This window comes from Phocoena sinus, chromosome 16 (assembly GCF_008692025.1).
Source record: "Phocoena sinus isolate mPhoSin1 chromosome 16, mPhoSin1.pri, whole genome shotgun sequence".
Taxonomy (NCBI): domain Eukaryota; kingdom Metazoa; phylum Chordata; class Mammalia; order Artiodactyla; family Phocoenidae; genus Phocoena; species Phocoena sinus.
This window is the reverse complement of record NC_045778.1, coordinates 84,264,169-84,288,391: the sequence shown is the minus strand read 5'-3', so window position 1 is coordinate 84,288,391 and position 24,223 is coordinate 84,264,169. Positions and strand designations below refer to the sequence as shown.

Here is a 24,223-nt window from a genome sequence, read left to right as displayed (position 1 = left end):
CGGGCGGCAGCAGTCCGCAAGCCACCTTTGTTCACAAAGGCCAGAGGGGCCCCCTCCTTCTCTCCTGTCTCTGCCGCCGCGTCGTCGTGCTTTGCATCTGCCCCTACTGAGGCGGGCGGCGGGTACCCGTAGCCGCTCGCCGCACCCCGCTCCGGCCCCGCCCCGTCACCGCCCCCTGCGCTCTCTCCGCCCCGACTCCTTCCCGCCGGCCCCGCCCCGGCCCCGCCCCCGCGCGCTAGCATTCGGCGGAGCCGCCCGGGCGGCCGGGACCCGCGAACGCCGAGCCTGGGGCGCAAGGCGAGCACTGCCAGTCGCTCCAGCTCCTGCTCCTCGCCCGGCGGGCGGGCCATGTCCCGGACTCTGGCCGCGGCGCGCACTCCGGTCCGGCCATGAGGAGCGGCGCCGAGCGCAGGGGCAGCAGCGCCGCGGCGCCCCCCGGCTCGCCGCCCACCGGCCGCGCGCGCCCCGCCGGCCCCGACGCGCCCCCCGCCCCGCCGCCGCCCGCCGCCGGCCAGCCCCGGGCCAGGGACACGGGCGATGCCCGCGCGCAGCCGCGCCCCCTGTTTCCGTGGAGCAAGTGGAAGAAGAGGATGGGCTCGTCCATGTCGGCGGCCACCGCGCGGAGGCCGGTGTTTGACGACAAGGAGGACGGTGAGAACGGCCGCGGCGGAGACTCCGGGCCGCTCGCGGGGACAGCGTTGGGACTCGCGCCGTCTGGGGACTCCGCACGCTCTCGCAGCGGGGCCGCGGCGGGAGGATTTCTGCGGGTCGGGGCACCAAGGCCTCCCGGTGGGAAGGCGTCAGGGGCGTCTCGGTTTCCGAGGAAACTCGCGAACGGTGCTTGCGATGCCCACGCGCGTCTTCCGTGTCCAGTGGCGGCGCGACGGGCGGAGTAGGCCGGCCGTCCCTGCGGGGTGAGGGTCTGCGGTCGGTAGGCGCGAAGGCCCCCGCAGTAGCGAGGGCGCTGTGTTTGCATTTTCCTTTTCTGCGAGGTGTGAGCGCTCCGTTGTTACTCTGCACGTGAGGTGTGCCGAGTTTGCGAAGGGAGATGCCTGCCCCACAGGTGGCGCGGGGGCCCGGCCCTCGGAGCTCTCAGTGTAGGTGACGGCGCCGCGTGGCTGCCGGCGTGCCCACCTTTGCACTCAGATGTGCGGTGGAGGCTTGCCTTTGTGCAAAGACCTGCCCTTTTGGGAACTAGTTTGCCCTCAGGTCCCCCTGCAGGTAAAGCTAGTGACCCGGAGGTGGGCGCTGGTGGAAAGCAGGAAAGACCTGGAGGCACGCCTCCTGGAGCCCTGCCTGACAACGGCCCTTTCACTTAGCACCCTCGGGAAAGGTGGCTGTGCAGTGTCCGCCCCTGGGGCACTGTGATACTTTCACAGGCAAACATACAGCTCTTCTCTGCAGATGTCATGCAGATAAGTTAAATGCTACAAGATGACACATTTGATGTTTTTTTGACATTTTCTTAAAATAGTCGAAATATGCATTTTTCGTTTGTAGGCAGCCTGCAGAAGTAGGATGGATCTTTTATAATTTTAGAGCACAGCTCAGCGAAAGAGCCCAAGCTATTTATTTCTGATACATAATTTAAGCATTATAGGAAATTACAATAATACGACCTCAGGCCAGTGTTGGAGAATGTGCAGGCCATGTGGGCAGTCCTCACAGACAGCGATGCAGAGCCTGTTGCTCAGGGGGGCCTGGGCTCTGATGAGCCTGGCCCCGGTCATCGGGGAGGGGCATGGTGCCTGGACTTGCTGGAGGGGCATCCAGGACCAGCCACGCCCACTCAGTGTGTTCTGGGGAGACCTGTCTTTGTGTTCTGAACTTTGGAGCACAGCTCACTGCTGGGAGTGCTTCCTATGTTATATGTTTTTGTTTTTAGAGTAAATATTCAAAGTGAAGAAAGCCCAGAGTGAATTAGGAACTAATCAGGAAGGAGATTTGCATCTAGCTTCTGGCTGCACGATGAGAAAACGTCTGAGAAATACATCAGATGTCTGATTTCAGTACTTGCTGGTGTCAGCTGAGAGCTGGCCACTCTTTCATGTCTTAGCATTATGCTCCCCAAGGCAGGTGGTGTAGAAAGAGAGAAATTGAGGTAGCACAGTGGCTGCCTTCAGCTTTGAAAGGTAGAATTTTTCTACCTGTTCACCATGTGTTATGTCTCAGGATCCAGGGATCGTTAAGGAGGAACCAAGAGCACGGAATCCAGCTGTGCTGCGTGCGATCGGATTTGAGAATTATTTAACACGACCCCTTCTCCCCACCCCTGTCCCCGTCTGCCTGAAGCAGGACGGCAGAGGTGCCAGCTCTTCTGGTCTTGCGAAGGTGGGTTGTTGGCTTCGGCTACAGGTGCTCGCTCTTTAGCACATGTGCCCATCAATCACCTGCTCATCCCTGGGCATGGTGGCCACATCTCCAAACTGAGCACAGCACGAGACTTGCCTGGGCTTTGTTTGGTAAGATTAAGATGCCAAGCCTGGCCCTGGTCCAGTGGCCGTGGATGTGATCCAGGTGGGCGGCCGCTTTGCTCCACCTTTGTTCCGTGTTTTCACGTTGTCGTCGGGGCGCGTACGACTTGGGAATCACAGTAGGTGTTTGCAGAGAGAGTGTCGTACAGCTCTTGGCCTGAAGCCTGTGGGTTTATTTAGGCAGAAGGAGTGGGGTTTGGAAAGGCGGAAGGCCAGTCTTTCAAGAGGAGAAAGGCTGCACCCCACCTTTCTTTCAGGGTGTGAAGACGTCCCCCCAGACAGGGAGGGTCCCACACTTCTTCGGCCCCGTGCAGGGTGAGCCGAAAGAGGTGACAGAGCTGTGCTGAGGACGTGCATTTACTGGGAACTGCATGGTTGCCATGGCAACGTGAGACCTTCTGATGAATTTTTTAGATTAAAATACCCAATTAATATATCAGATTTGGTATGCAGAGAAAAGGAAAAGAGAAAATAAGAGCGCAGTTTAACAGAGTGCCAGGTAGATTCCAACTACAAAGCAGAGTTATGACACGTGGGATCTTAAATGTCCCCCTTCCCTGTTAACCCTGACGTGTCTGAGCCACTGTCCTCATTTGGCAGGTGTTGGGTGCTTGTTCAGAATTCTCTGGGCTTCCTCCTCACACCGGAACCAAGGGTCCCCTTTCTTCTTCCCAAAACCTCATGCCTCCTCCCGTGCGACCCCTCTTGGGCTTCAGGAGCAGTTGATTTAGGGGTTGACCTTGCTCGGGACCTGCCCCAGTGCTGTGGGGTGCTGGGCAGCCTCCTTCATTCCTCTCGTCTGGGTGTCCCCACGAGGGTGCTGAGTGGGGTTCCATCACTTTCTGCTGAGCAGCTCAGTAACTGGTAACTGGGGGGGCACCCGCCGTTCTCAGCAGTCTGGCTAGTCTCAAACCTAACACGGTATTAGCTTGCTAGTGGGGGGCAACTAATCACCGAGAAGGTTTGCCTTTGCCCAGAGAACTGGAAATAAGGGGGCCCTCGAGGGCTGAAACGCCTGGCCTGGGTGTGTTGGGTAGGGTGGGCAGTAAGGCGGGACACGGGGCTACCAGAGTCTTATAACCTTTTCCAAAATTTATAAAACCTTAGTTTTTTTAATTGAGAAGCATTAAAGTGTATAAATTTGTAAAAGAGTTTAAGACTTTGCTAAAATTATTCTATATAGGAAAACCAAGACATCAGTAATTTCAGCACTGAGACCTATTAGCGTACCTCTGCCCCAGCCTTTTTCTAGGAATGTACTCACACATCAGCCCCATAGAAACACTCTTTATGTCTTTGATACAGAAATGGGACCATGCTCCAAGTACGGTTTTGTCTCAACCTGTGTTTTTTACTTAGCAATGTGTCGTGACCGTCTTATAGATCCACAGCATCCTTTGTTGGCTACATTTACAATAGTGGTTCTCAACCCTGTGAACTAGACTCAAAGGATGCTCTTAAAAACTGTGGATGCCTCCTCCGGAAATTCAGATTGAATTTGTTGGGGTGGAGTCGGGGGGCGCTGGGGCTCAGGCACCAGGACATAGACAGTTTACCAGTGAGCATCCTTGTACGTTCATCCTTGGACACTTGACATTGTTTCCTTAGGATAACTTCCTAGGAATGACATCGACGAGTCAGAGGACTGTGCACGCAGTGTGGCTTGGTGCCGCTGGCCGGCTCCCTTGGAGATGGGCAGTCCCGGCACAAGACATGGCTGTCCTGGACGGTTGTTACGTGGCGGTGGCCAAAAGGATGGGGCTGCTGCAGGTGTGGGGTACCCAGACAAAGGAGGAGGTGGGGAGGCCAGTAGCAGACGAGGAAACATGAATCAATGTAGTGAAGGGCAGGAGGGGCCAGAGGAGAGAGGAAGAGGGGGGCCTGTGTCCGGTGCGGCTGGCCGGGAGGGAGATCCCGTTTGCCTGCTCTCGGAGCGCACGCAAGTCCTCTTTCTCCGACCCTCACCGCCTCTGGGTGTTAGTGATGTCCGTTTTTTGACCGTCTGAAAGGTCAAAGGATTGTGTTAGTGCTCCGAGTCTCTGATTACCAGTGAGGTTGGTAACGTTTTTCTTTGCATGTTTGGGGCGTTTGTGCTCTTCCTTCCTGAACTGCCAACTCCTGCCCCTGACCTGTGCTTCCCGTTCGGATGTTTGCTGCCCGGTTTCTCTTCACGGTTCCCGGTATACAGCGGCGTGCCCCGGAGCAGTCATTTGTCTTTCTACGTTGCTAGTTTTCCGTGTGGATGCGCTTAGATTTTGTGTGATCAGATTCATCAAGGTCTTCCTTTCTGCCAGTTTCCGGCCTTGGTGCCCTGTTAACACCAAGCACAAGTGATGCTCACCCAGTTTCTAATCCTGCGCCTGCACTTCTAGGACTTCTGTGCTTTCACTTTTCATGTTGCAAATTTTGGTCGGTTTGGACTCACGCTGGCCACAGTGAGAACGGTTTCCTCCCATGGGTCCTGCTCTTGCTTAGGCTGGGCACATTCACTGCCTGTTTCTGTCGAATTGTGAACGAGATCTTTGCAACCATCACGTTCCACCCTGGTTAGTGCTGGTAGGAAGGAAAGCTTAACTTTGAAAAGTATCCGGCCCGTGTGTGGCTGCTCTGCTAAGGTTCCCGTTAGTCCTCATGGCTTTTGAGTTGATTTTCCCAGGCTTCCTGGGTGGTCGGTCGTGTCACCTGCCAGCAGTGACTCGGTGACCTTACGGAGCTTATGCCCACTCTTCCCCGCCGTGTGCCCAGGGCTCACGGGCAGCGGAGAGCGGTGCTGAGCGCACAGGGGGCTGACCCGATCGTGCTGATGGGGCCATGGTTCCAAAGTGATAGTCTAGCCCTGTTTACTGAGTCTTTGACCGGTGGTACGTGGACCTGAGTTTTAATAGGTGTCTCTTCCCTTCCCTCCTGACCCTGGGAAGAGGGGGTGGCTGGCGATGGGGGTGGCAGCTCTCTGTGTGGCCCAGGCTCGGGCTGATGGCAGTTCACACCCCGTCCCCTGCAACGCGGGGGCCTTGGTGGCCAGCGGCCTCGTGGCTGCAGACCCTGGGTTCCTTTACCAGCTGGCAGCAACGGTGCAGAGGCCCCCGGTGCAGGGGTGGGCATTTGGGTTCAAGGTGGGGAGGAGGTGTGTGGTCCCGGCTGGCCTTGCACCCCTGCTCCTGGATTCCCTGGGTTCCCACATGCAGTGCCAGGTGTCCCGGCGGGGCCGTTGGGTGGCGCTGAGTTTGCTGTGTTCCTGTGGCTGACGAGGCTGGTCTGGGATGGACTTGGGACCCACTGCCGTACTTTTTTATGTAACAAATGTCAGCTCTGCACGTCTATCCATCTGGCTGTGTGTTTTAAAATGCTAAAAATAAGTTGATTTTCTTTTAAAAATTTAACCACCCATCCTTCCAGTTGAGAAGTAATGCGAGGATGCATTGGAGGTAAGTTTTGTTCAGGGCTTCTCTTTGAGGATGGAGCCTCCCAAGGCCCCAAGATGGTCTGAGGGAGGCAAAGCCACGGACAAGCATTTATTCGGAACAGGGTCAGGGCAGCTCACAGTAGCTCCTAAACTGTCAGGGTCCCCTGGGGACCTTGTGACAATGCGGATTCTGATTCAGCGGGTCTCAGGTGGGGCCTCAGGGTCTGTGTTCCCATCCGGCCCCAGACGGTGCCAGCGTGCTGGACGCGGAGAGGACACACTCTGGGTGGGAGGGCTTAGCGAGGACCCAGCAGGTGGGCGGTGGAGTGGGCGTGGTCCCCAAGGCACTGGCCCAACGCATAGGGAGCAGCAGGGGCCGCCTGCTCTGGTGCTCCGCTGGGCCATGGCAGTGGTGTTGGCAGTGGGTGGGAGTTTCCAAAGCTACTGCTCCTTCGTCTGGAGATGGGCTGGCTCTTCCTGCAGAGGGATCTCATTTAGCTCTGCTCTTACTTCTGTGTTGTTCTTCTTCTCTGGGTAGCCCGCTACACACGTACCCAAAACATCAGTAGCATTTTGTATCCTGCATTTTCAGGTGACGCTACAGCCTGAACTTCCTCCTTTGCAATGACTAGATTCTCACCCAGGTGTGGCAGAGGACGCGCTACCAGAGGCAGGTGGCCCCGGGCTGTGTAACGCCCCCCTTCTGTATCAGTAGCATGTAGATGTAGAACTTTATGTTTCTTCCTACCTGCCTCACTCTGCTATCGCTGTGTAACTCTAGGTAGAAATAAGGCTTTGGTAAGCAGTGTTTCTGCGGGCTGGTGAGGGTCCGGTGAGTGCTGAGCCTTGCTGTCCCGCAAGCTGTGTGCACGCCCCCTGCAGCCCTGCTCCTGTCCCCCGGGTCGGGGCGACACGTCGTCCACGATGGCTCCTCTGGGGCCGCCTTCCCGCCTGGGGGGTGGAGACACGCTGATCAGCGGCCTGCAGAACACGCTGGGCCCGCGTCTCTTCCCCAAACACTGGGCGGGCCCAGGGTGCTGTAATGATTTTAATGCTCATAATTGGAGAAGCTACAATTAATAAAATTGTTGTTATTTTTAAAAACTGGGAAGCCTGCTTCATCAAAAACTGTTTTGCCCGTTGACCTGAAATCTATTATCTAAAAACCAAGGCAGCTGACCGAGATCAGTGTGGCTCCGTCCAGCCCCAGCTGGGTCATTTGTCCCCACCCTCCGCATCCGCAGGTGTGACACAGGAGCCTGCGGTGGCCTCCAGCATGCGGCCCGAGCAGGCGTGGCCGCAGTCTGCGCTGTGCAGACCCGGCTTGGTTTTCTTTAAGTCGCGAAGCCAAGGAGATGATGTGGGTGAGAGTCAGTGTCGCCCCCAATTTATTAAAAATAGGAGCTGAGCACATTCAGATTCCTGGTGTTTACACGCTGACCAGGGAGGTCTCTGCTCTCACATCACGGCTTTTCCTTCACACGCGCCAGGCGGGGCTTGTCACCGAAGCCAGAGACGAGCAGCTTTGCGCTTGTGTGTCTGTGAGTCTGTTAGGCCTGGCAGGACGCTCAGCCTTCTCGGGCACCAGGCACACCCCCCACCCCGCCCCGAGCAGGGTCCGAGGTGCTCAGTGCTGTCTTCCCGGGCCCTGCGTCGGACTCGGGCCCGTTTCCGGAACACCCGGCCCCTGGGAGCCAGGAGCGGGGTCTTGGTCCCGGTAGCTCAAACCGGGCACTGTTTTATTATTTATTGCTGGTAATAAAAACCCCCCAAACTTAGTGACTTAGCAATGACCATTTTTATCATTTCTCAAGATTCTGTGACCTGGGACTCTAGACAGGGCCCAGTGGGGATGGGTCCCCTGCTCCGCACGCCACCTGCGGAGCCAGAGCGTGCTTGGTGGCTTCCCGTTCACGGTGCCTCGCGATGGCTCAGAGGCCTCAGGCTGGTGGAAGCCTCTGCGGGAGTCGTGTCCCTGGTGGGGGGAGGGGTGTCCTTAGCGGGGTGTCCCTGGGGTCTCAGTTCCCGCTGGTGGCTGCGTATCAGTTATCTATGACCGCTTAGCACATTGCCCCAGAACGTAGCGGCTTAAAGCGACACACATCACGTCCTTGTTTTGGGAGTTGGTAATTCTCGGGGGCGGCTCAGATCCCGGCCCCGTGCTGCACTATAGGAGCCCCTGTGGCTGTCCTGGGGTCATGTTTGTTTGCATTGTCCCCAATTCTTTCCTTTTTTCTTTTTCTCCGTGTCAGGGTCCTCTTGTGTTTCTGAAATCATATTTTAGCTCCTCAGGCAGAAAGGATAATTTGCAAAGTTAGCACAGGACTGAGAGAGGAGAAAAGGAGGAAGGTAAGACAGAAAGGAGGGAAGATGCAGAGAAAAGGGGGGGTAAAAAAATCACGCGCTGAAGAAAGGGTCGGGCCCCAGCGTCCGTGTGCTTGTGCATGGGCTGGCGTGGCCCTGCCCGGTGGCAGATCTGCCTGGTGCTGCGGGCAGTGGCAGCTGAGATGGAGCAGCGGGTGGGCAGCGGTGGGGTGGGTGGCTGCCGCCCGGACATCTGGGGACGAAGCGGAGAGGGAGGCCCGGGCTCTGTGCCCCATGGAACTAGAGTCGGACGGTGGATCCTCAGCAGTGTGGATCCCGAGGCTCACTTCCAGAGCCCACAGCACTTGGAATGTGCCGAAAGCAAGGGGCTTAGCCGACAAAGAGTCCCCGGAGCTGGGCCTGGAGCAGACCCTGTGCTGGTGCCGGGGGTGTGAACCATTAGAGCAGGAAGTGGTGGGAGGGACTGAGAATTTGGGGTCAACTCCTGCTGTCCCAGGCTGCCCCCCAACGACCTCAGCCCCCCCCTTCACCCCCCGCTGCCCTGGGCTCCTCTCCAGGGTCACTGACCTTACGGGAATCAGCGGGCGGGAGCCTGCGGCTCCTGCCTCCTCACAGTGGCCGTGCACCCGTGGGTGCCCTCCTGTCCGGTGACCAGGCATCATTATTAATAGTGCCTCCTTTTGCTCTTAGACGTGTCCCAGTTTGGATGATAGATTATATGGCTGCCCATCTAGCTGCCAGACACTGTTGCCAGATGATCCTTTTTTCCTTTATAACTTTTTATTATATAACGGAAAGTGACAAGAAAAATATTAAGACTTTCAGTGTCTTATGTAATCTCACCACTATTGTAACAACCATTTGCACTTTTTCGTATCGCCTTCCAATCTATACTTGAATACATACAAAATATATATTACTTTTAACAAACTTTTTAAAAGTAAACTTTGTTTAGAACATTTAGCTTTACAGAAAAGTTGTGAAGGTGGTAACAGAGGGTTCTTGTATATCCCACGCTGGTTTCCCCTAACGCTAATATCGTACCTTTGTCATAACTATTGTATGTATTGTACATACACGTATTGTACATAATATCGTATGCTTGTCATAACTATTGTATGTATTGTACATACATGTATTGTACATAATATCGTACCTTTGTCATAACTAGGGAACCCGTGGTGAGACATGGTTGTACTAGTCAGGGTTCTCTAGACAAACAGACCAATAGAATAATAGCGTGTGTGTGTGTGTGTGTGTGTGTGCGCGCGCGTGCGTGTGTGCATGTGTGTGTGTGTACACACATATGCTTACATACAGGTATTTAAGGAGGTTTATTAAGAGGAATTGGCTCAGGCAGCTATGGAGCCAAGAAGTCCCACACTTCCTTACTTTCTGGGACTAGAAGATGCTCTAGGCTTATCATGTTTATTCCCTGACCCAACCCTAGAATCAGCCAGTTCTCCAGGGAGCCCTGGTCCTTCTATTGGGGAAGGTGTTAGAAACCAGGATCTGGGTGCCAGGTGTGCTCACCATTACTGGGAGATAATGATCTTTTAAAGCACAGAGCTATCTATGTAAAATAGACAGCTAGCGGGAAGCAGCCGCATAGCACAGGGAGATCAGCTCGGTGCTTTGTGACCACCTAGAGGGGTGGGATAGGGTGGGAGGGAGGGAGACGCAAGAGGGAAGAGATATGGGAACATATGTATATGTATAGCTCATTCACTTTGTTATACAGCAGAAACTGACACACCATTGTAAAGCAATTATACTCCAATAAAGATGTTAAAAAAAAAATCAAGCACAGAGCTGACCACACTGCTCCCTGGCGTAAGGCTCTGGGGTCCCGTCACTGCATTTGTTTAACTGGATGTACCTACTGTGTACCTGCTCTGTACACTGCAGGCGGGAGGGAGTGTGAATTGATACAACCACTTGGGAAACTGCGTGGCGCACCATTTCTGAGGGAGAGCACAGCCCTGACGTCCGGGAGCTCGCCTGGACCTCGCCGCTGGCCCTGGCATTCTGCTGCATGGGAACGATTTCACAGAGCGCCCGCGACAGACCCTCTGACCGTGGTGGGTCAAGACAAGCACGAGACCGCTCCACAAACCTTTCGGAGCACAGACAAAAACGTGACCATTGTCCAGGCCCACGTGACCAGACTTCCTGGGTCCTGGCTGCTGCTTTGCCAGTTGCAGTTCTTGCTTCACTCCTTCTCAGCCTCTGTAGTGGGCTTAAGATGCCCAATCGTGAAGTCACGCAGCCTCCAGACAGTGTGGGGCCGTGCTGCTTGAACCCTCCTGAAGGTTACTGACGTGAGCGCCAACCCTGACTCTCACGGAGATGCCCCTGTTCTCCCTGTTGCAAGGACGGTACATGGGTGTGTGCAGCCTTATGCGGTCTCTGGTGGTCTTTGGCTGGGGACATGGACACCTGCAGCCCAGGATTGCATTCCTAGGTGGGACCCATCCGAACGTGTACATCCGTGCACCCAAAGACGCACGCACGGGAGTCCGCACAGCACGACGTGTGGTAGCCAGAAGCTGGAACCGGACCAAGCGTCCACCAACGTTACTCGGATGAGCGAGTCCTCGGGTCTTCGTTCTGTGCATCCTCTGTACCGTGAGAATGAAGGCCTCATGGCCGCACCCCACACGGTGCACCTCCTAACCTGCTGCCGAGGGAGCGGGGGTCCCCGCTGCTGACTCCATGCTGACAAGCACAGAAGCCGGGGTGCTGGCCTGTGCCACAAGATGTCAAGCCCATGTCCCCCTGGGGGGGCACCAGGGTGCCCCGTTGTTTGAGCTGAACGCTTGTCAGATGTGCACGTTTTCTGTATGTTTGTTATAATCTAATCAAAAGTTTACAAGAATATTTAAAAAACCCCACTGGTGTCCAGCCTCCCACCCGGCAATTCTAGGGCTGGGGAAGAGCTGTCCAAGGTACCGGCTCTGCGCGGAGGAGAGAAGCCTGCAGGTCAGGCTCCTGGGACTCCAGGGCTGAGCTTGAGCTGTGCACTGTGCCGAGTGCACGTTTCACAACTGTTGACTCGTCACATCACAGGCCCCCGAGCGTGGACAGGAGTGAACCATGTGTTTTGGTGTCCCCAGGGTAGAGATGAACGCCAGGTGTGCAGAAGGCATTCGATGTGGGGCTGGGGAGAGAACAAACGCCTGCTTCATGCTTCCCGTGTTGAGAAGCTTCGCTTGATGCCGTGGCCTCATTCCTTTGCTCCCCATTTTCAGCAAGACTCTTTGACAGCACTTTGTTCTCTCAGGTGCCAGACCTGCCCTCCGATGCTCCCCTGAGCCTACAGGAGCCAGGATTTGTCCCCACGGCCTCACAGCCCTAGTGAGGGCTCCCTGCATGGGGCGAAGTCTGACGCCCAGTTCTCACCTCCCTTGTCCTGGACCCATGGCAGAGCTTGACCCTCTGGGCCCCTCCCAGCTTCCCTCTCTTCCCGCAGCTTCCAGGACGCCCGCTGCCCTGCTGTTCCTTCTCGGCCCCTCTTAGGACCCTTCTCCCCTCCCCGCCATGGTGACACTGGAGCACCTGGGGCTCCTGCCGCTCCCGCCTTTTCTGCTGCGCTCGTGTGGACAGTCTCACACTTTCAAATATCATCCATATGCCGGCGACTCCAGGTTTTATCTCCAGCCCGGACCTGCTTCACACGTTCCAGACTGTTCTGTCCAGTCTCTGGCTCGTATATCACAGATATCTCCTGAACGCATTCACACCTGCACCCCTGAAGTCTCCTGGCTCGCTGACCTCATCCTTCCAAATGCCCGTAGACCCATCCGGGAGCCCTCTTCCACGTGGCAGCCCCTCCCCGCCCTTCATGTCACCTTGGCTCTACCTTCCAAAGCATGGGCTGCCTGTGTCCCTCCGTCCCATAGGCAACGGGCACCCCATGCCCCCCCCCACCTGCACCCAGCACCCTGGTCCCCGCCCCTCCTCCTGCACCCAGCACCCTGGTACCCGCCCCTCCTCTGCACCGAGCACCCTGGTCCCCGCCCCTCCTCCTGCACCCAGCACCCTGGTACCCGCCCCTCCTCTGCACCGAGCACCCTGGTCCCCGCCCCTCCTCCTGCACCCAGCACGCTGGTCCCCGCCCCTCCACCTGCACCCAGCACGCTGGTCCCCGCCCCTCCTCCTGCACCCTGCACCCTGGTCCCTGCCCCTCCTCCTGCACCCAGCACGCAGCACCCTGGTCCCCGCCCCTCCACGTGTGCCTCTGATCTCTGCAGGGCAGTGTATCCCAAGGGCATCCCCTCATTCTCTGCTAGGAGTCCAGCGTGATGCTCTCTACTGGGCGTCCTCCACGCCAATGGCCCACCTAGCACCCAGGGGTGGCTCTCCGTGTGGCATCTGCCCACAGCTCCTGCCCAGAGCATCGCATGGCCCGCTCCCCCCAGAGGCCAGGAGAGCAGCTGGCCCAGTGTTTTGGCAGCAGGGTGGGGCAGTGATTTGGCCAGAGCACGGATCACCATGTCTCCTTCAAACCTTTGCACGTCCTTCTCCCGGGAGGCCCACTTTACAGTTGTGCCTGGGGACCCACCGGGCCCCTGCCAGGCCCCTGTCCTGCTTTGCTTTCTGGGCACTTAACCCTGGCAACTGTGTACTGCATAGCCCGTGACATCTGCGTTCATCTCAGCCCCTGGCCCCAGAGTGAACATCCCACGAGGCGGGGTTTTACCTTCTAGGTTCCTTCCTGTATCTCACGTGACTCGACATCACCTGGGTAGGGCGGGAACCGAGTGAACATGGGGTGAGGGGGGCTATATGCCCATGACGCTCCTGAAGGGCCCACTTCGGGGCAAGCAGTAAGACACCTCAGAGAGAGGCCTTCCAGGGCCCTAACTCACCCCGGACAGTACGACCACTCTGCTGAATCAAGGCCCAGGGCACTGTTCCTTCAACAGTGCTTTCTGTGTCAGGCGGCAAGGGCCCCGGCCTTGGGGGGCCAGGCATAGGGCGACCCCACCTCCCTGGGCAGCAGGGGCCTATGTCCCTTTGGACAGTCAGACCTGGGCTTCCGTCCTTGCTGACTCTGTTCCCCCTTCTCTGACGGATGTGCTTTCTGTTCTGGGCTGTCAGGACATTTAGGTCAGGCCCGCTGGTCACAGGAGAAAGAGACCCAGAAAGCTTGGCTTTAGGACAAGCCAGGGAGCAGCAGCTGCAGGGCCAGGGCGGCTGCCCAGCCCGTTTGAAGGAGGCACAGGTGTGATGGAGGGGTTTCGGCAGCTGCGGGCGCCACTGCCCCAAAAGTCCTTTCCCTGAGTTAGGCTGGAAGCTCTTGCGCGTGGGCTGGTTATGAAACACACGTCTGACTGGAGCCGAGAGTCTGGTCGATGGGATGCCCGCATGTAGGGCCAGGGCGGCCTCCCTCCACAGAGGGTCCTGGGGCTGGCAGTGCCAGGCTGTGCCCGTAGGACCCGCGGACGTCCACAGGCCTGAGAGTGGAGGCTGCCCTGTGCTGCATGGAGCGGAGCTGCTTCCAACCTGGGCAGAGGCAGCATTGCTGGCATTGGGCCCAGTCGCCCCGGGGGGGCAGGGCCATCCCCGTGCATGGTGGGGGAGGGGGCTGTCAGTAGCTGACTCTGATGCAGGAGCACACCCCGCTCCGTGTTCCTGACAACTCATCATGCCTCCAGGCATTGCCACGTGTCCCCTGGGGGTGACACCGTCCCCAGCAGCGAGAACATGGAGCTTGGCTTTTCTGTGGCTGCAGCTGGGGAGCGCATCGAGGCCGTAGCTGCCGGGCTGGGGCGGGCGGTGTCGCTTCCGGGTGCCTTTGGGAGTCCCTGCCCCTGGCCAGGCTTCTGGGCCCAGAAAGGTGCAGACGGGGCGGAAGAGGCTCCGAGAAGCGTTGGCCTCCGTGGGTGTCAGCAGTAGGCCAGGCCCCAGGTCCCCCCGTGTCCCCTGCACCAGGCGCCACAGCCTGGCCTTGCTTGGCTCATTTTGCCAACTCCAGCGCCTGCTTTGGGGGCTCCAGGGTTGAGAGCTCTAAGGGCACCTGGGCTCTGCCTGGGGTTCTGGCGTTAACCTGGGTGTGCGTGTGTGCACCGGCATGTGTGTGCCTGGGGGGTGCACACCGAGGCCGGGTTCACATGGCGCTGCCCTGGCTGTCCCGCCTTTGTGGACCCCTTGTCCCCGTGAAGGTGCAGGTGCCGTGGTGGCTCTGGCCTTCCCGGGGTGGGGGTGGGCAACCCTCGTGGGCTGCTGCCGCCGGTGTTCTGTTTCCTTGCGTCTTGAAGGAGTGTCTGGAGTCGTCGAGGCCCCGCGAGGTTCCGTCTCGGAAGGACCCCGTGGTCTCCTGCAGGGGACGCCCTGGACGTGGGGCGAGGCCCAGGGTTTGGGTGGGGAGGCAAAACCGGCGACTGACCCCGTGTGGGGCTCTGCCTCCTGCCCCCTTCTCTGCTGGGATGGCGGGGGCGTGGAGACCCACGTACCTCCCACTGGAGCGTCCAGTCTGCAGGGGCTGCAGGTTAGGAATGGCCGTCTCACGCACACAGGCAGGCCTGGAGCCTGCACAGGCTGTGTCTACCAGCTCTGAGGCCGGAGGCTCCGTGCCGAGCTGCAGGGAAGGTCAGGGCCGCAGGTGGCAGCTCGCAGAGCTGTACATCGGGCTGGGAGGCAAGGTTTGTTCAGCGCAGCTTAATTTGGGGCTTATCACTTCCAAGGGCAGGGACTTGTCCTGCCCTCCCTCCCCCGGGGATGACACACGTCTTCTGGCCCCGTGTGTGCAGCCTTGGAGTGAGAGTACTGTGGGCTGAGGGGGCCAAGGGGACAGTGGTCGCCCGGAGCCAGGTGGGGTGGGCCTGGCCTTGGACCTACGGAGCTGTGTCCGGTGGAATCTCTAGAAGCCTTTACAAAACGAACTCAAGTTGCTTTTAATTAAAAAAAAAAAAAAAAAAAAAAAAAAGCAATGCTCCAGAGAATGCAGGTTCACTCATGTGCAGACGTGTTAATTGAAAGGTTCAGAGGTTTGTTAATTACACTTCCATCAGCGGTTCCTTCTCTCCCAAGTGCAGTCACTTTCCATCTTGTCAACGAACAAATGAGGTGCTCCCGCAGGACAGGCATCAAAAGGAGTGAGGTGGGGGCGGTTCTGAGATGGGTTGTGCCTCTGCCCCTGGGCCTCCTGGTGTTGGGGGCCTGGGGTGGGTGGCCCTGGGTGGGTGACCCTGGATGGATGTCCTGGATGGGGTGGTCCTGGTGTGCTGGTCCTGGGTGGGGTGGCCCTGGGTGGGTGGCCCTGGTATGGGACCCAGGCCAGTGCAGAGACACCTTCTCTAGGGGTTTTTCTCCACTTCTGGAAGAGCCACGGTGGCGGGGCTGCCTTGTGTTCACTCTGGACTCCACAGGGCCTGGCACCTAAGAAGCTCTCAGTAAATGCTTGTTGGACTTAACTGGACAGAAAGAGACAACGGAGGAGTCAATGTGGGTGTGCTTAGACCAGCCCCAGCTGGGGGCTTTGTGACCGACGGGTGTCGCCATCTCCTCCAGGGACTGTTATGGAGCGTGCCGGGGGCAGACGCAGCCCAGCCCTGCTCTCCTTTCTGGCTGGGTCCTGGGAGTGCTCATGGGGTCTGGGGTAAAGGCATATGCTGGCCAGAGGGTGGCCAGCTGGTACTGCACAGGCTCTGCAGGATCTGTCCAGCAGGCGTGGCCACGTTGGTTGCTGTGGAGGACTATACAGTTACCCCCAAATTATGCCTCTTATGTTGGCAGATGAGGGGCATTTCCAAACGTGATGAACAAAATAAACAAAGAGAAAGTTTGGTCTTAGGAATATCTGCATTTCCCTGATGACTAAGGCTGTAGATGACTCTTTCACTTGCTGATTGGCCCTTTGTGCAGTTGTTGCGTGAAGTGACTGTTCAAGTCTCTCACCCATTTTGTGTTGTGTGTGTGTCATTAATATCGAGTTGTAAGAGTTCTTTAAACGTTCTGGATTCAAATCCTTGGATGGATGTGTTTTGATTAGTGCTCTGTTTTGATTAGTCATTTCTGTGTCCTGTCTAGGAAATCCTTGTTTACCCTAACGTCAAGTTTGGATCTAGGATAACTTTCAAATTAATTTTTGTGTGGAGTGTGAGGCAGGGGAGTTCCATTTTTCCCTGTGTGGATACCCAGTTATTTCAGCAGCATTCTTTGAAGAGATTTTCTTTCTCTACTGGATTACTTTGGCAACTTTGTCAAAAGTCAGTTGATCTACATATGTAAGTTTATTTCTGGAGTCTCTTTTTATCTTTCCTTATACTGATGACATGCCATCTTTATTATTGTAGCTTTATAGTAAATCTTGAAATGAGGTAGCGTACATCATCCAACCTTGTTCGTTTCCCACATTTATTTTGGCAATTCTAGATCCTTTGTATTTTCTTACAAATTTTGAGTCAGCTTGCCAATTTCTACAAAAATGTCTGCAGATATTTTGATTGGGATTGTATTAAATCTACAAATCAATTTTAGGGAGGATGGACATTTTAGCGATACTGAGTCTTCAATCCATGAACATGGTATGTCTCTCCATTTATGTAGGTCTGCTTTAGTTTCTCTCAGCAATGGGCTGCAATTTTCAGTAAACAGGTCTTGTACATCTTTTATTAAATGTATCGCCCAGTATTTTATGTTTATTTGATGTTGTTATAAGTGGCATTATTTTTATAGTTTTGTTCTTAGATTTTTTCATTGCTGGTACATAGAAATAGAGTTAATTTTTAAAATCAGTTTTATTGAAGTGTAATTAACATAAAACAAAATGAATCAATTGTAAGGATGTGATTCAGTGAGTTTTGACAGATGTATATAGTCGTATAACCACCACTGCAGTCAAGTGTGGAGTCTCTCTGCCACCCCAGGAAGTTTCCCTGTATCCCTTGACAGCCAGTCTGGTCATGTGCTGGGAGGTGGGAACCAGTGCTGCATTTCGTATCACTCCCTTTCAGTTCTTCATGGTGATTCCGGAAAAGGAGACGTTTTTAATTTTGGTGAAGTCCAGTTTTTCATCAGTTTCTTCCTTTATGGTTTGTTCCTTTTGTGCCCTTTCTAGGAAATATTTACCTAACTCATGGTCATAAAGATTTTTTTCCCTTTGTTCTAGAACTTTTATGGGTTTGTTTTAGCTGTTAATTTTGTTTATGCTCCATTTCAAGTTGATTTTTGTATTGATAAGAAGTAAGGGCCAAGGTTCTGTCTCTTCTTTCCTCCTCCCATTCCTCCCTCCCTCCCTCCCTCTTCCTCCCTATTTCCTCTCATTTCCCTCTTTCCCCTCTTCCTCTCCCTCCTGCTTTGCAATGTGACGTCTGTTTGGTCTAGAACCGCTTGTTGAAGTGACCATCCTTTCCCCCATTGAAGTTCCTTGGCATCTTTCTTGAGAGTCAGTTGAACTTATAATCGTGGGCCTATTTCTGGACTCTATTCTGTTCCATTGATCTCTTTCTCTGTCTTTACACCAATACCACACTGTATTGATTATTGTAGCTTTAAAATAGGTCTTGAAAGCTGATATGTTTGCCCTCCAACTTAGTTCTTTTTCCAAATTGTTTCGACTACTCTAGATTCTTTGCCCTTCTACGTATATTTTAGAATCATTTTGTCAGTTCCTAAAATAAGCTGGCTGAGATATTGATTGGGATTGCATGAAACTGTTGGTCAGTTACAGAGGAATGGACCTTTTAACATTTTGAGTTTTCCAGGCCATGAACATGGCACGCCATGCATTTATCCTGGTCTTTGATTTCTGTCAGCGTGGCTTCGTAGTTTTCAGTGTGCAGGGACTGCACGTATTTGGTTTAACTTATCCCCACATATTTTATGTTTAAAAAATAAATTTTTGCACGTTGACTATCCTAAAGCCCTGCTGAACACGCCTATGCTAGTGTCTTATTTTTAGATTTCCGGGGTTTTCTATGTCACTTGTGAATAAAAGACAGATGTATTTCTTCCTTTTTACAACTTTATGCCTTTTCATCCTGTCCAGACATCCAACACAAGGTTGAAGAGAGGTGGTGGGAGCAGATATCCTTGCCTTTTTCCTGATCTTAGGGAGAAAGTGTTCAATATTTCACAATTAAGTATGATGTCAGGGACTTCCCTGTTGGCGCAGTGGTTAAGAATCCGCCTGCCGATGCAGGGGACACGGGTTCGAGCCCTGGTCCGGGAAGATCCCACGTGCCGCGGAGCAACTGGGCCCGTGCGCCACAACTACTGAGCCTGCGCTGTAGAGCCTGTGTGCCGCAGCTACTGAAACCTGCGCACCTAGAGCCCGTGCTCCACAACAAGAGACGCCACCGCAATGAGAAGCCCGCGCACCGCAACGAAGAGTGGCCCCCGCTCGCTGCAACTAGAGAAAGCCCACACGCAGCAACGCAGACCCCAAAATAAAATAAATAAAGTATGATGTCAGCTGAGCTTTTTCAGAGATTCCCTTATCAGATTGAGGAAGTGTCCTTCTCTTCGTAGTGTGCTGAGTTTTTTGTTTTTAAGTCATTAATGGTTGTTGAATTTTGCCAAATGCTTTTTCTGTATCTCTGGAGATAACCTCCTTTATTCTGCCAATGTGTTAAACTGCACTGGTTGACTTTGGAACAGTATTCCAATCTCACATTGTTAGGTCATGCTTAGATATTGCTGAATTCCATTTGCTAATATTTCATGATTTTTACATTTATACTCACTAGGGATATTGGTCTAGATTTTCTTTTCTTGTGATGTCCTTGTCTGGTTTTAGTATCAGGTTTATGCCAGCCTCATAAAAGGGGTTGGAGGTGTTCCCTCCTCCTCTGTTTCCTGAAAAAGTTTGTGTGAGGTTGGTGTTATTTCTCTGTTAAATGTTTGCTAAATGTCACCAGTGAAGCCATTTGAGCCTGGAATTTTCTTTGTGGGAAGGTTTTAATGACGAATTCGATTTCTTTGATAGATATGGGGTAATCAGAGTTTCCCTGTCTTCTTGTGTTGGTTTTGGTAATTTGTGTCTTTCAAGAAATGGAACTTACCCCATTCATCCAAGTTGCTGTGTTTGTTGGCATAAAGGGGTTATTTTTCTTTCAGTGTCTGTAGTGATGCCTCCGTTTTACTCCTGATGTCAGTGTTTCATGTTTTCTCTCCTTTTCTGTCTGTCAGTGACAAAGAGGGATGATGAAATCTCCAGCTCTGTTGGTGAGTTTGTTTCCTCCTTTTGTTCTGTTGGTTTTGCTTCAGACATTGGGTCTGATTTTGGCTGCATACGCATTTGCTACTGCCGTGTCCTTTGGGTGACTTGAACCTTTTATCCCTAAGAAATGTCTGATAACGTTCCTTGGCTTAAAGTCTCCTTTGATGTTAATGTGGCTTCCTGGTTCTTTAGTTGGTGCTTGTGTGAGCAACCATTTTCCACCCTTAACCTCTCACCTCTGTACATTTAAGTGGGAAGTGGTATCTTTATAAATAGCACATGGTTGACTCTGGCTTTTTAAAATGCAGCCTGAAAATGCCTGCTTTTTAATTGGAATGTTAATCCATTTACTTGAACGTAACTGTCCATACATTTAAGGCTACAATCTTGCTATTTTTTCTACTTTTTCATTTGTTATCCCCATCGATTGTTCATCTTCAGTCTCCCATGTTACAGCATAGACCCCTTGAGGGGAGGCGATTGTTCCTTGAATACATGTACTGGATCCCCCCTGTCTCTGGGATGGGTGGTCCCGGTGCTGCAGCCCTCGGGCTGTTTATGGGCATGGAAGAGGCCGTGGGGTCAGCAGTGTCTGTGCGGGGTACCCGCACTGTCCTGTGGTCCCACCTCCAGCCACGCCTCCTCACCCACGCGGCTGATGTCCGTGCCTCTCCTTGTAGCCCAGCGAGCCCCTGGCCCTAGGTGTGCGGTCTGGGTGGTCTCAGGCCTCTTTAATGCCATATCCTGGCATCCGTGAGATGCCTCCCTTCCCTCGGCCAGTGGGGACCCGGGGCTGCAAACGCCCAGAAAGTCCGCAGCAGCGAGTTCCAGAATTTGGAGAAACTGCGACAAAGGAGGGCGTGTCTGCAGCCAGACAGCTGCTGGTCCTGAGCTGCTGGCTCCCCGTCGGGAGGGGCCGCACCCTCTTCCCCCTCGGCGCCTGTGGCCGTGGTGGCGTGGGGTGGGGTGGCTGGGCAGGGCCTGCTGGACGCCGGTCGGGGAGAAGCGGGCGCCATCTGGGACCGTGGGGAGGAGAGGTGGGCGGCGACAGCTGGCCGTGTCCACACTGTCACCGCCGCGGCGGAGCCAGACTGCGTGCTGTCACCGAGCCCTCAGCTCCCTGCCTCTGGGGCGCTGGGTCGTCTCCATGACAGCCTCCGTCTGCACCGTCCTCTCCCTGCAGAGGCCTGGGCTCGCAGCAGACGCTGGGGCTCGGAAAGCCGGCGGGCCCTCCGGGCTTCTCAGGCTGGTGGGGAGAACGGTGCCCTCCACCTGCTCCAGGTAGCAGGCCGCCCCCTCGCCTGCCTCCTCAGCGCCCGGGGAGTATGGGCGGCCGCTTCCAGAGGAGGCCGGACGCTCAGAACACGTGCCAGGAGCACCCGCCTTCCTCCCACGTGGCCCCGGGCCTACCCAGCACAGATGCTCCCTTCCCTTCGGGCGTCTCTGCCCGTTTCGGGCCCCGGGGGAAGGGCGTCCGGGCTGCCGGGGCACCGGCTCGGCCTCGGATCCTTGGAAGCTTTGAGCCTCAGTGACAGTTCCCGTTCCAGTAACCCCTTCACCCGCCAGGCCCGCCCTGCTCTGCTCCGTGTCCGGGGCCCGAAGCGGCCCCGCGTGGAGTGAAAGGGAGGCCTTGCCAGGTCTGTTTCACGCGGTTCGCAGATGCTGAGACGAGGAGGCCCCGCCCTGGGTCTGAGGCCTCGGCTGACTGCTGCTTGTGCCCGCTCCGGCCCCCGCCCTTCCCACCCCACGTGGCCCCCACCTGCGCTGCCCGGGCCTCACCCTTCTCTCCCCTGCGTGCCCGCACCGGGTTTCCTGCGTGGTGGGGTGTCTGTGTTGGTGGTGGCCCTTTGTGGCGGGGGGCAGAGGGTGTGAGCCCCCTGGACCCAGAGAACTCGGAGCAGGGCCGGCCGCCTCAGCCTCAGCCTCCAAGGGGTGGGCTCAGGGCCTGGAAGTAGACCAGCCAAGCTGTCATTCACTCGCCCCGTGCCTGCTCCCGGGTCGCTGCACCTCCCCTCTGGCGACAGGGAGGAGAAGCAGACTCCCCTCCGCCGGCCGAGTTCCATCAAGCAGTGGCAGCTGGCGGTCGGGACCTTTAACTGGTGGCCCCTGGGCTCATCACAGGCTAGCCGAGTGATCAGATCGCCCTTTGCCGCATCTTGCCGTCGGTCCTTTTGCCTTTACTGTGTTTCTCTCAAGCGGGGTCATCAGTGTGCTCCTTAGTACATTACCCTCCCCCCACCACGAGCCTGAGGCCATCAGGTCCCCAGGCTCAGGTACCCACCGGGCCACTGCTCCCGTCACCACGGAGCTGTCTCTGAGAGACCGCGCGCTCCGTCTGGGGGCGGCGGCTCCTGACACCTGCAGAAGGCGACACAGGAGCCTTTTTGGTTGCAGCTGGCACTGGCTCCGCCGGGGGACACGTGGCCTGGGGAGGGGGTGGCACTAGTCCGCTTGCTCTCAGCAGTGGCGGTGGGTGGTTCTGTGGAGCCCTCGCGGGGGCAGCAGTCACAGGCGCCTCTGAGGTTGGGCTCCGGGTGTTTGCAGCCCGGCCAGGCTCTGTGTGAGCACGGCGTTGGGGTGCAGTTCAGCGCCTCTCCCCCGTCTGCCCTCCCGCTGAGTGGTGCTGTGTGTGCCTGATGGGGCGCGAGGATGGCGTGGGCCGCAGAGCACGACCCCCTCCCCTGCACGTGGGACTGTGGTCTCACACCCTCCCTTCCCTGCTCAGACGGTGCCTTCGGGGGCTGGGCCGGGACAACCGCATGGGCTAGGAGAGCCGCATCCGATGCTCAGCTTCTCCTGCTGAGGCCTGAGGGTCCCGTGGTCCCCGAGCCTACCCTGTAGGGCCCCAGCCCTGTGAGAAGTTGCTTTCCTCGTACGGTGGCCTGTGAAAGCCTCTTGACCAGCAGCAGAGTGGACACACCTCCATCTGTGTAGCCATTTTCTCAGAGGAAGATTTTAATTTCCTAAGGCAGTGTTTCCAGACTGGGTTCCAGGAGCACATTCTTGGGCTGCGTGAAAATATATTGTTTTTTAAAAAAAGGTCGTTCAGGGCTTCCCTGGTGGCGCAGTGGTTGAGCGTCCGCCTGCCGATGCAGGGGACACGGGTTCGTGCCCCGGTCCGGGAAGATCCCACATGCCACGGAGCGGCTGGGCCCGTGAGCCATGGCCGCTGAGCCTGCGCGTCCGGGGCCTGTGCTCCGCAACGGGAGAGGCCACAACAGTGAGAGGCCCGTGTACCGCAAAAAAAAAAAAAAAAAAAAAAAAAGTCGTTCAGGGAACTTCCCTGGTGGCGCAGTGGTTAAGAATCCGCCTGCCAGTGCAGGGGACACGGGTTCGACCCCTGGTCCGAGAAGATCCCACGTGCCGCAGAGCAACTAAGCCCGTGCGCCACAACTACTGAGCCTGCGAGCCACAGCTACTGAAGCCCATGTGCCTAGAGCCCGTGCTCCGCAACAAGAGAAGCCACCACGGTGAGAAGCCCGCACACCTCAACTAGAGAAAGCCCACGCACAGCAATGAGGACCCAACGTGGCCAAAAATAAATAAATAAAAATTTTTTTAAATGAAAAAAAGGCTGTTCATACTGAGCGTGAGAAACATGGGTCCAGGCCCCTTAAGACGTGAGTTGGCAGACGGTAGGGGAGGTCTAGTGAAGTAAGTAGGAATAGCTTGGTCCTCTTTGACATCTCATTTAAAAGGCGCATTAAAAAAATAAACAGCAGTATAAAGAAGAAAACAGAAAATAGCCCATATACTCTCATACCCAGATAATCCCTATTGGCATGAAAACACAATTTGTATGCAAGTTTCAGACATTAAAACTGCCTGAGGATAGAAAATGGAGAGTGAAGACCTGTGTCATACACACACATGTGGGTCTCGTGCTCCAGAATTATGAATAAATTCACTCATTTTTCCCTAGAACGCTTATGGATTCACTGTGTGTGTGTGTGTGTGTGTGTGTGTGTGTGTGAATCCTGAGGGCTCACAGGCCAGCAGGTAATTCAGGCCCTCAGTTCTCCATCCAGCGGAGGCCGCTGGGGGCCAGGCTGGCTCTCCAGGTCTGAGGCCTCCTCACAAGAAGAAACCTGCGAGGGTCGCAGGAGAGGCAGAATGCTGATGGTCCTGCAGGTCCAGAGGCCCAGGGCTGTCCCAGCAAACCCCCAGCCTGCCACCTCCCTGCCCGCGGCCGGCGGGGGGCTGGACCCCAGTCTCGTGGCGGTCGCTGTGCCTTCCTCTGGAAGCGGGGTCGGCTCTGGCTCTCCCCCCAGAAGCTTTTGGGGAGCTTCTTGTTGTCCTGGCCACCCTCATCGCCGCGTCATGTGGTTTTTGTATCCTGGCCAAGACGCTCATCCTGGAAACCACAGACTTGAGCGCCCACGAGGAGGCAGGCTCCCGGCTCTGCTCAGTTCTTTGACTCTTATTTTTGGAAGCATAAAAGAGAACAGAAGTCTTATGCTCCGTCTCAAAATAATGTCATTCCTTAATTCTATTCAGTTTGGCCAAAAATAGACCCATCCCTTTTCCAGAATAATAATCCAGCCTGTTGAACTGGAAGGGGGAGGAGGGGGCCAGCATCGCGGCCGTTTGGGGCTTGGCCATGGGGGCTTGTGAGCCTTGCCTGGGTCACTCAGGAAACCAGCCCCGGAGCAGAGCCACGTGTGCCTTAGTATGTGGTGGGTGCCCTCCTGGCATTCTTAGACAGCACACGGAAACCCATTTAAACACCTGGGAACCAGCTCAGGGCGGAGGCCCTGACCCCATCCTGTGCTGGGAGGGCGCGGGAGGCCCACGTCCGCAGGATCGTGGGCACCAGCAAGCCGATCCCAAGCTACTCAGCTTTTTGGCATCTTG

General features: G+C 55.6%; 1 protein-coding gene across 1 annotated transcript in view; it reads left to right on the top strand.

The window, feature by feature from the left end:
- The first annotated feature begins 317 nt into the window (after positions 1 to 317).
- The window catches only part of STK32C (serine/threonine kinase 32C), an 80,859-nt gene continuing 56,953 nt past the window's right edge, over positions 318 to 24,223 (top strand). The window contains exon 1 of the mRNA XM_032609102.1: positions 318 to 651. Coding sequence (XP_032464993.1) covers positions 390 to 651 — 262 coding nt within the window. The 5' untranslated portion in view covers positions 318 to 389. The remainder of the gene's footprint in view (positions 652 to 24,223) is intronic.